General features: G+C 40.7%; 1 protein-coding gene across 4 annotated transcripts in view; it reads left to right on the forward strand.

Moving 5' to 3' along the window:
- The first annotated feature begins 3605 nt into the window (after positions 1-3605).
- Positions 3606-12060, forward strand: part of STPG4 (sperm-tail PG-rich repeat containing 4) — a 68670-nt gene continuing 60215 nt past the window's right edge. For 2 of the 4 annotated variants that reach the window (XR_008676865.2, XR_008676864.2), the window contains exons 1-3: positions 3651-4078; positions 6233-6292; positions 7725-7982. Coding sequence is in view for 2 of the 4 variants with exons in the window: in XM_019021099.4 (XP_018876644.3) it covers positions 3998-4078; positions 6233-6292; positions 7725-7982 (399 nt within the window). In the remaining 2 variants the exon portion in view is untranslated. Of the gene's footprint in view, positions 4079-6232; positions 6293-7724; positions 7983-12060 lie in introns of all 4 variants that reach the window. The other 2 variants (XM_019021099.4, XM_055377839.2) reach the window with 2 other exon arrangements.

Below are 12060 nucleotides of genomic sequence, written 5' to 3' on the forward strand. Positions count from 1 at the left end.
CAGGGTTTTTATTTTTTTAAACTACCTTTTAAATGCTTAATGAAAGATTCCATAGCAAACCAGAGCCAAGATTAAAACATTGAGTGTAATTGTTACCTGGTTATTATAGCTACAAGGTCTTTAATTTCCCAGGGGTAATTCATTATTTGGCAGGTTACTGCCCCATTGACTATCTTAATACTACTATTAGTATGTTTTAGAGCAAGGGAAGTTACAGGCATTGATAGAGTTCTAATAGTATCACATACTCGGGTAATCAGTTAAATAGGAAGTTTTTAGATGTGCACTCCACTCCCCTTAATTGGATGTAGTAAGTTTTGTCGAAAGGAAATCCAAACAAGGTTTGTTTTTTGTAGAGACAGGGACTCATGTTGCCCAGGTTGGTCTTGAACTCCTGGGCTCAAGTGATCCCCCCACCTCATCCTCCCAAAGTGTTGGGATTATGAGTGGGGCTTTTTTAAAAGTTAAGTGAAATAATGAAAGTAAGGCCCTTAACATTGTCCTTGGCATTTGCATTAAGTGTTCCATTAATTGTGCTATTAAACCAGTTATGACCCTGAAAAATGAGGGACTTGGGCAGTCAATTGGTGTTTTTCCAGTGTCAACAATGAGGTTTATATAAATTGATATCAAGATATAATTAACAAGGACAACAAAGGTAGGAGAAACATTTTTTGGGCTCTTCTATGTCATAATTGGTCATTTCTATTGTTGAAATCTTTACAAAAGTCACGAAGTCTTGGCATTTTGATTTTACAGGAAACAAGTGTAGAATGATTGTATAATTTAACTGGTCATAATGAGCTGGGTTCAAATCTGTTCCAGTGCTTCCTACAACATAATCCTATTGGAACCCAGGACTGTGATATCACCTTCAAGTTGTGTTTTTGTTTTTGTTTTTTTTTAGATGGACTCTAGCACTGTTGTCTGGGCTGGAGTGCAGTGGCGCAATCTCGGCTCACTGCAGCTTCCGCCTCCCGGGTTCAAGCAATTCTCAGCCTCCCGAGTAGCTGGGATTACAGGCGCCCGCCACCACACCCAGTTAATTTTTTGTATTTTTAGAAGAGACAGGTTTTTACTATGTTGGCCAGGCTGGTCTCAAACTCCTGACCTTGTGATCCGCCCACCTCGGCCTCCCAAAGTACTGAGATTACAGGTGTGAGCCACCTCAGCCAGCCCCACCTTCAAGTCTTAACCATACTATTAGTGTTATATTAATAGGATTTTGGTAATTGTACCAACCATAATTCTGGCATGTTTGCTCTCAGATGATTCTCCCAATAAACCACTATTGCAGTTAAATATCACCCTTGGTGTAACGTATTTTCCTAAAATTTTTAGAAGACGGCAACAATTTTAAAGATCTGATATGTAACAGAGGCACTGTTGAGCTCTATTATAGATATGTGTTCTCAAGAGAAATGCCTCTCCCCCTTTTTGAAACTTAATCTGGAAATAAATCTTAGTGATACTATGTAAGATAATGTTTTCTTAAAGGAACATTTTGTTTATCCTACATGCTTAATCTGCTTTGTAGATAGTCCTTGAAATCATTGACCCATGCTATTTCTATTTTTGAGATACTTAAACTATTTTCTCATCTAGATGTTCCCATCTCTAATGTCACACCTTGTATGGGTTTCTGGACTTCTCTGTACCTTTCATATTCTTTTAGTCTCGAGGGTACCAGTCCCTAGTCTGCTGAGCCAGTTTTACAGACTCAGCCAAAATAAGAAAATGAAATGAGGCACAGGGAATGGACTTGATTAATCTCTTAACATTTGTGAGAACTTTGGTATTGCCTCTTCACTTTCTAATTTCAGTTGTTCATTTTAAACCTAGTGCCTGTTTTTTTTTTTTAAGGCTATGTTAAATGAATTTAGAATCCCAGTATTTTAAGAAACTAGATGAAGTCCTCTACTCTCTTGCTCCTCAAAAAGTCACCTACAGAATCACCCAGGAGCTTGTTGGAAATGCAGAATCTTAGGTCCTTCCTCAGAATTGGAATCAATTGTTTTTTAACAAGATCATCAGATATTTTGTATGCATATCAATTTTTGAAAAGCACTGCTGTAATCTAGTCTTGGATTTACTTAGAGGGGAAAACTAGTCAGTGGTTTATTCAACAAATATTTTAGTCCTTGTGTTCAAAGGGGTCAATTAAAAACCCCGTGTTTTGGGTGTTTAAAATTAGAGGAGAAACGATTTGTCATAAAATGAATCTTCCAACAATGATAGGCACAGGGACTTAGTGGATTAGGCTTAGAGGTCTACTCAGAGGAGCTGACCCTTGAGATTTTCCAGGTGGTCAAAGAAAAGAATAGCATTTCATGCAGAAGAGCTAGCATATGTGGAGACAAATAGAAATGTGAAGATGGCATGTTTGGGGTTTTTGCAAGCATGATACAGCAGAGCATGCCATCCTAATAAGAGAAGTGGCCGGGTGTGGTGGCTCAACCTGTAATCCCAACACTTTGGGGGACCGAGGTGGGTGGATCATGAGGTCAGGAGTTCGAGACCAGCCTGACAAATATGGTGAAACCCCGTCTCTACTAAAAATACAAAAATTAGCTGGGCATGGTGGCGGGCGGCCGAGGTTGTAGTGAGATCGCGCCACTGCACTCCAGCCTGGGCAACAGAGTGAGACTTCGTTTCAAAAAAAGAGAAGTGAGAGACTGGATTGTAAATGTTGCTTTTGTCCTAAAGGTAATGACAGCTCACATTTACTGACTGCACTGTGCCAGACATGGTTGTGAACATTTCAAGTTAATCTTTTTTATAACCTATGTGGATAGGTACCAATTTTATTATCCCCTTCTCTATAGACAAGGAAATAAGCACAGAATAAGTCATTATATGCAACCAGCGTCCAAGTCCTGGTAGTCAAGGGAGGAGAGTGATTCAAGAATGAGGGAATAATCAATGCAGCAATGAAAATTGAAGGCCAAGTTTCATAAGAGCTGAAAATCCCCACTGGATTTGGCACTTGGATCCCTGGTGAGTTTAAGTGCAATTTTAATTAAAAGCTGTGTGCAGGCCAGATTAAGATGTTTTAAGGAAAGTATGGGAAGTGAGAAAAGAGTCCATATTACTCTTGAAAGTTTGTAAAGGGAAGCAGAAACTTCATGGTATAGGGCAGTGAAGCTCTAGAGTCAGGTCTGGATTTTAATTCTGGTTCTGCCATTTGTGTGTGATGCTGAGTGAACTGTGCTAAACGTCCAAGGAAACCTTTGTTTCCTCATCCAGAAAATGAAACTAATACCTACTTTGTAGGGTTGGTGTGAAGATTAAATGAGACTAATGTATGTGAAGTCCCTGGAATACAGTAGGTACTGTATAAAATGAAATTAAGGTTGTGGAGGGTTTGTTTTCAAAGGTGAGAATGTTCCTAGTTTAAGAAGAAGCTACAGCCTAGAGAGGCTGACAATAAAAAGGGTCTGTACTCAGAAGAATGGGGTGGTCTGTGGTTTCACAGCTAGTGAAACCGGCTGTGTCTGGTGCTCACTCCACTCTGCAAGTCAGAAGCAAGAGAAGTCAGCCCCAGAGTTTCTATCTGGAGGAGCTTAGAAACAATCTTAGAAAGTGGGTGCTAAGGCAGATTTCTCTAAGTATGCCTACCAAGCACACTGCCTCCCTGTCTGGGGTGTGCGATTGGTGGTGGATTGGAAGGGAACTAATGGAGATTGTGGGTACGCTCAAGCCCTTAACAAGCCTCCCTTTTCGCAGATCCTTACCCGAGGGCTCTCCAGCAACTCCAGAGCCCTCTAGATTTTCTTCTCACATGCTTTCATAACCGTCTCTTTTCGAGGGTTTTCCTCTGCGCAGGTCTTCGCGCGGGACCTCAAAGTGCGTGCCCGCTTCCCTTCCCTGCAGCACTAAAGACAAACCTGGCGGGTCCCCCGAGCGGTCCCAGGCGCGAGCGCTCGGGAGCCCACGGGCCACACCCGCCTCCTAGCAACCGGACCTCAGGTTCAGCCTAGAGAGAGAGGAGGCCACCATGGACCAGCCAGCCGTCGCCACCGCTTCCACCTCAGTAAGGGAAGACCTGGTGGGTGGAGAATCATTCATCACAGCCTCGGTAAGATGGCCTGCCCCTTGCCGGCCTGGCTCCTGCTCCCCTCACCAGGCCCACTACCCTTTTCCCACCGCTCTCTAATCCCAGGCCTTCGTGCCCCTCTGGTTCCCTCTTCCTACCCTTCTCTCCCTGCCCTCACGTACGTCTCCACCTGCGGACCTTCCTTCCTGGTCTTTATTGGACATTTCCTTTGTTTTATTTCTTTTCCCCTCGCTTCTTCCCTTTTCCTTCTCCTTCGCCCTTTGTTTTCTGTATTTTTCCCTTCTTCCCACTACTAATTAAACTGGACAACTGCTTTAATATGGTGATTGGATTTCTTTCCCTTTCCGCTCCATCTGCCGGAAGACTGGGTTTTTCCTTCTGTAGTTTTACTAGACACGTTTTGCTCCGCCTCCTACTTCAATATTTATAAAAATGTTTGAGGCTACCTTTGCTACGTTTTTCTTTTAGAGTCTCGCTCTGTCACCCAGGCAGGAGTGCAGCGGTGTGATCTCGGCTCACTGCAACCTCCGCCTCCCGGGTTCAAGGGATTCTCCTGCCTCAGCCTCCCGCGTAGCTGGGATTACAGGCATGCACCGCCATGGCTGGCCTTTGTTACGTTTTTAAATAAATATGGGTGAGGGTTGTTTAACCTAATCTTTTATCTTTCCCCTTAGAGTGAATTTAAAGTGGTAGATAGATGGAATTTAGATCACCTGTCTTGGGCAAAACAAAACAGCAGCTGCCAATTGTCTTCCATTAGATTGATCGCGTTTACTTCTCTCTCCTTCCCATCTCATTTTCCTTATTCTGGGGTAGGGGTGGGAGGCCTGTCTTGACCTGCCTGAGAAAGTTGTATTTCTGTGACTATAAAAGTGCAACAGAGAAGATTCAACATAAATCTCGCGAAGAAGTATCAAGGAAGAAGCTCAGCTTTAGCAGTGTCATGAGACAATGTGTTTTAAAGAAATTAACATATTTCATAATAAAATAAAGCCCAGTGGTACTCATAAGTACAGTAGATTTAAGTTACTAGACAGGAAGAATGAACTATATCAGTTTTACTGATTATTACTTTTAATGCAGTCTTGCTTGATGACCTATATTTTATAGTAATAAAGGCATTATAAATGAAAGGAGAACTCAACATTTTAATGATTTTACCTAGGACAAAGAGCAATATACTAAACGGTTGTGTTCTGTGGACAATGGGCTGAAATAAATATGAAATAATAATGGATGAATGGGTATAGAGTACTAAATATGAAGACAAAAGCTTCCTTGGAAACTGAGGAATACCAAAATAATCAGCTTCTTAACTTGGCAAATGGGATGTTAAAAATTAAAGCTACCATTTATTAAGCACTGATTGTATATGCAAGTCTTTATAAGTACAATGCCTTACTCTTTTTTTTTCCCCTGAGGTGGCTTCTTGCTTTGTCGCCCAGGCTGGAGTTGCAGTGATGTGATCTCGGCCCACTGCAACCTCTGCCTACCGAGTTCAAGTGATTCTCATGCCTCAGCCTCATGAGTAGGGATTACAGCCTTCTGAGGAGGGATTACAGGCATGTGCCACCACGCCCAGCTAATGTTTTTGTATTTTTAGTACAGATAGGGTTTCAACATGTTGGCCAGGCTGGTCTTAAACTCCTGGCCTCAAGTGATCCACCCAACTTGGCCTCCCAAAGTGCTGGGATTACAGGCGTGAGCCACCACATCTGGCATACAATGCTTTATTCTCATGCCAACTCTGGTAGTGCCTTATTTTTATACTACTGTGAGGAAGCATGAGGGTTGGGTAACTCACCCAGTGCACCTAGCTGGTAAATGGCAGAGCTGAGTTCCAGCCTAAGTCTGTCTGGCTTCAAGACTAACTCTTTTCTTCCTAAGGACACCACATTTTGTCACATTTAATATACTTACAACATCTCTGTGAGATGGGGGTGTTTATTACTCTAATTTTATCAAAGGGAATTTAGTTATTTGAAAGGACTTAAGACCATAAAATAACAATTTAAGGAAATATGGGCAAATTTATTATTATGTAGCTTTTATTTTAATGAAGACATATCAGTTGGGTATGGGTGTGAATTTCTTCAAGCAAATGTTTTATAAATTATATTTAATTTCAAGGGATCACCTCTCAAATGAATAAGCATACTTTGTGTTTGTTAACAGAAACCATCCCGAAAGACTTCCTCTTTTGAAAGAGAAGGATGGTGGAGAATAGCATTAACAGTATGTACATTGTTCAGTCTTTCCTATTCACATTATTCCTATTCCATTAATATTTTAATCAATTATAGCTTTTAAGACTAACACTAAATTGTAAGAAAACAGTGATTGTTCAGATCTGCATGGACCTCATGTCATACTTAAAATTTTAGTGTCAGCATATGAATAAGAAACTAACTTTTAATTTTGAATGCAATAGAAGCTTGGGAAAGTTAAACAATTCTAGAAATCTAGGTGCTTTACAGAATATCTAGATAAGGCTAACCTATGCTCTTATGATCTGGGTGAGATTGCAAAACAAAAAAAGCATACATTCTAGAAAGGTGTTTTGGTTTCAGTTTTTATCTTATATGGTAAAGACCTTCTGCAAATGGTTCTTAATATGGTCAATATATGAAAGCAAAATGGTAATATATGGAAGAAAAATGACCAGAAGATCCCCCTCTCCAGAGAGTTTCTATATTACAGACGTATTTTCTGTCAATGCCCTTCAATAATAGAGGGACTTCATGGGTCAAAGCCTTCTTGGAATTGCAGTAATTTTAAAAGCAGAACTGAGCTGAGTGCTCAGTGGAAAGATGGTCGCAAAAGCAGCAGTGACTAAACGTTCAATTCTGGCCATTCAGCCACACTGGTTGTAATTTGAAAGTACCAAACCTCTTACTGGACTAACTAGGCCATATGCTCTGCCAGTTTATCCTGGTCTCATGTCATGATCCTTTAGCTTCCCACTTGAGGGCTAGAGAGAAACATAGTATTGGCTAAGCAGATGTAGGATAGCTTCTAGTTAGCCAAGAGACTTTCCTGAGTGGTCTCACTAGAGGTCTGAAATTCATAGTCAAGCTTGAATCCCAAAGTTGAATCACCAAAGTTGTCTTTTAAAAACTTAAATTTCGGCCGGGCGTGGTGGCTCACGCCTGTAATCCCAGCACTTTGGGAGGCCAAGGCGGGCGGATCACAAGGTCAGGAGATCTAGACCATCCTGGCTAACACAGTGAAACCCTGTCTCTACTAAAAATACAAAAAAACAAAACAAAAAACTAGCCGGGCGTAGTGGCTGATGCCTGTAGTCCCAGCTACTTGGGAGGCTGAGGCAGGAGAATGGCATGAACCTGGGCAGTGGAGCTTGCAGTGAGCCTAGATCGTGCCACTGCACTCCAGCCTGGGTGACAGAGTGGGACTCTGTTTCAAAAAAAAAAAAAAATGTTAAGTTTCAACTCTTAACCCATTTGCTATAATTCAGTAATTATTTCGGAAAGGAAATAATCATGATTTTGAAATACTCTTCTGTCAAGAGTGTTTACTGTATTTGATATAATTTCATTAAACTTGAAAACAAAGAGAGATGTTACTTGGGAGCTTCCCATCCAAGAATGGTGTTTTAGGAGAAGTTACATGTTTACACAATCTTAAAACTGATGTCAATTTTCCACAGGATACTCCTATACCTGGCACTTACTACTTGAAAACTTTTATTGAAGAATCCCTATTAAATCCAGTGATAGCAACCTACAATTTTAAAAACGAAGGAAGGAAAAAGCCACCTCTTGTGCAAAGAAACAATCCAGTCCTAAATGATCTTCCGCAGTATATGCCTCCTGACTTCCTGGACCTGTTAAAGAAGCAAGTGGCTACTTACTCATTCAAAGACAAACCACGGCCAAGCCCCAGCACACTAGTTGACAAAGATCAGGTAAAGCGCTACTGGCAGATTGCTTTGTGTGGGAAAGCTACTAAGAGCCCCTGAGGAAAGTATTTTTATACGTAGAGTATATCTTCCCCCAGGAGAAATGGAAAACCTTTAAGATGTCTTATTTCCCGTAGAAATCAAACAAGGACTGCCTGATTTGCAAATGTTTCCAGTAAGATTTTTCCCTATAACATCTTCTTAACCTAAGGGGAGTACATGGGGAGAAATGTTTTCCTCTTGGGCAACTCTTGGTGGGATTCCCCTAGCCTGGAGAGCACCTGGGATCTTATCTGTCATTGGGCTATGCTCTTATCTCTTCAAGCAGTATATGTGGTGAACCCTCTTCTTTTAAAGAGAAAACCCTGCCTCTCGGGGAGTATCCTTATTAGAGCATATATATAACTACATACCACAGGGAAGCTTTTAAAAACTTTTCTTATAGAAATGACCCATCTCTACAAAAAATAAAGAAAAATAGCCGGGTGTGGTAGTGCATGCCTGTGGTCCCAACTACTCTGGAAGCTGAGGTGGGAGGATCACTTGAGGCCAGGTGTTGTAGATCAGCCTGGGCAATATAACAAGCCCTCAACTCTTTAAAAAAAAAAAAAAAAAAATAGCTACTTGGGAAGCCAGGGCAGGAGGATCCCTTGAGCCTGGGAGTTTGAGGCTGCAGTGAGCTATGATTATGACTGTACCCCAGCCTGGGTGACAGAGTGACATGCTGTCTCTAAAAATATTTTTTTTAATTAAAAAAAAAAAAAGAAAAGAAGTGAGCATGTGGTCCCAGGAGGGTCAGCTTCTACTCTCAGCTCCACCAGTTCATTTGCAGCATTGATAATAAAGAGCACTACTGAGCTCACAGCCCTGCACTAGGCTCTGCGGAAGGAAGATGTTCCTGACCCAGAGGTATTTAAGCAACAATACAAGACAAAGTTTATCAAGTGCTCAGATAAATAGTGGAGCTGGAAATGCCAAAGGAGAGTTCAAGTGCCAAAGGAGGCTGGATTAAAAGGCTGGAAAGCTCCGTGGCTTACGTAGAACTTAACTGGACCTTCACTAATACATGTCTTTTATGTGGCTCTTAATGGTTTACTATGGGCTTCCATGTATATTCTCTTAGTTGCTTCCTTCTTAAGCATTCTGAAATAGAACAGATATTAACTCCATTTTACATGCAAGAAAACTAAGGTGAGTAGAGACTAAATAACTTGTCCAAAGGCACATTGCTAATACTTAAGTAGGTGAAGCAGCACTTTTTACTGAGGGCTTCTGCACCAAAATTTAGTCCTCTTTCCAGTCTACCATGTGCCCCTCGCCTTCAATGAGGGGCAGGGTTTGGGTAGATGGAATCCAAAGGAGGTATTCCGAGGGAGGAGTACAGCATTGTTGAAGGCATGGAAGTGGCAGGAACATGGTCTGTTCAAGGGATAAGAGTTGTGACTTGGATTTTGTTACTTGGGACTTTGGGTACTTGTCTCAGTTCTCTCTGCATTAATATTTCTCATTTATAAATAAGCTAATAATAGTATCAATCTTCATAACTTCATCAGAATATTATTGTGATAACCTGAGAGAAATGTATTGCAGCTGAAGGTTGAATTAAGTACAAGGGGTTGTAATTACTAAAGTGGACACAAAATTTTCAGCAGGATGAACACATGTCAAATCCAAACTTTCTACTACTTTACAAATTGTAGCTTTGAAACAGAACAGAATGATAAGTGTTCATTGGGTATATCTTATCCTGTTTGCTTCAGTGGATGCATACAAACTCTAAATTATACTAGCACCTTTATGGCTTGCTACCAGATAACCAGGCTATGTGTGAAATTGTTCTGGCTATCTCAAATGCAAAGTCTTTCTTACTCTCTTCTGCGATTTTCTTTTCTGCTTCCTCTCTTCTCGCTTTTACAAGTCCCTGAAAATCAGCCAAAGGCCCAGTGTTGAAAGGAGAAAACGTACAAGGATGGAGTTACACAATACTGAAAGTTTTAAAAGACCAAAAGAATTAGGCTTACTCAGAAGGATGGATAAAACCTTCTGAAAACATAGTTTTTCTGTTTCTTTCTTCTTTCCTCTCCACCTCCCACAAAGGATTAAACTCTAGAAACTGGAAAAATTCAGTGTTTTTCTAATTTTCTATTTCAAAGATATATATGTTCACAAGGGGAAACATAAACATTGTTTACTCACCAGTAAAATTCAAAATTCTGTTTTAATAGCAGAACTCAGAATACTTTGAATTTGGGGTAGATATAGTATGTATTATTGTTATACATTAACCTAGAATAGCATTCTCAAATTTTATAATTTTTCACAGAATATTCATTTTATATCTTTCAGTGGCTGCTTTTTATTTGTAATAAAGTTTTCAGGAATACTATGCAGCCATAAAAAAGGATGAGTTCATGTCCTTTGTAGGGACATGGATGAAGCTGGAAACCATCATTCTCAGCAAACTATCGCAAGGACAAAAAACCAAACACCACATGTTCTCACTCATAGGTGGGAACCGAACAATGAGAACACTTGGACACAGGAAGGGGAACATCACACACAGGGGCCTGTCGTGGAGTTGGGGGAGTGGGGAGGGATAGCATTAGGAGATATACCTAATGTAAATGATGAGTTCACGGGTGCAGCACACCAACATGGCACATGTATACATATGTAACAAACCTGCACATTGTGCACATGTACCCTAGAACTTAAAGTATAATAATATAAATAAATAAATAAAGTTTTCACTATTTTTAGTATCTTTATTCTGAGGCATGTAACTCAACTCGAGAATCTGTATTGGAGAGACTTTCTATTTTTTTTTCAACTTTTATTTTAGATTCAGGGTCTACATGTGCAGGTTTGTTACCCGTGTATATTCCATGATGCTGAGGTTTGGGGTACGATTGATCCCATCACCCAAGTGCTGAGTGGCTAACTATTAGTACTCAATAGTTAGTTTTTTCAACCCTTTCACCCCTACTGAACAGTCTTATTAGGCATATATATATAGGGGCTATGTGCAGTGGCTCACACCTGTAATCCCAGCACTTTGGGAGGCCGAGGCAGGTGGATCACTTGAGGCCAGGAGTTCGAGACAGCATGGTGAAACCCCATCTCTACTATAAGAAAAATACAAAAATTAGCTGGGCATTGTGGCACAGGCCTGTAATCCCAGCTACTTGGGAGGCTGAGGCACGAGAATTGCTTGAACCCGGGAGGTAGAGGGTACAGTGAGTTGAGATTGTGCCACTGCCCTCCAGCCTGGGCGACAGAACAAGACCGTGTCTCAGAAAAAAAAAAAGGAATATATATATAGATATTTGAATGTGTGTGTGTGTGCATGCATATACTTATCTATATTTGGCCCTTTTCAAAGAAGATTTGAGGTAGCTCTGTAATTTTTCTAATAACCTTTTTCTTAACAGATAAATAGTATATTCACATTGTAGAATATATGTACACAAACGGGACCACCTTCCCCATATGCACAATTTTATGACCTGCTGTTTCCCCTAGTGTTGTAGTCCTCCACTGACCCCTGGGTTACTCCCCTTATTCCTTGATATTAGCCCCCTTCCCTCACTGTCGCTCTTTTCACTACTCATATCATAATTTCAACACACACATAGATGATCTTTCAACAACCTGGCTTCTCAGTTTCTTGAACTTTCTGCTACCTCAGCCACTCACTCCTTAGATGTTTTTCAAGACCAAGAATTTCAACTCTCTACAATCTCTACATGAATCCCACTCTCTAATATCCCAACCCTAACAATTTTTCCATTCCCCGCAGGCTACAATCCTAATCTATTGATTGTCCCACCTTTTCACTACCTCTCAACTCCCTTCTTCCTTGCAAAGCTCCAATCCCATAGTTAATCATTATAGTTATTCCCTACATACACTGTCAATTCCCTTGCCCCTAACTGCTCAACTTTTACTTGTTTGGCAAAGCCACAACCCTGGGTACGTCTCTCTTTGTATTAATACCTGCATCCATGTAGCTGCATGACTGGTCTCATGCTAAATTCTTCACCTCTAATGGGCACTGAATGGACTTCTCTAGTCTGTTTACTTT

Source organism: Gorilla gorilla, chromosome 12 (genome assembly GCF_029281585.2).
Source record: "Gorilla gorilla gorilla isolate KB3781 chromosome 12, NHGRI_mGorGor1-v2.1_pri, whole genome shotgun sequence".
Taxonomy (NCBI): Eukaryota; Metazoa; Chordata; class Mammalia; order Primates; family Hominidae; genus Gorilla; species Gorilla gorilla.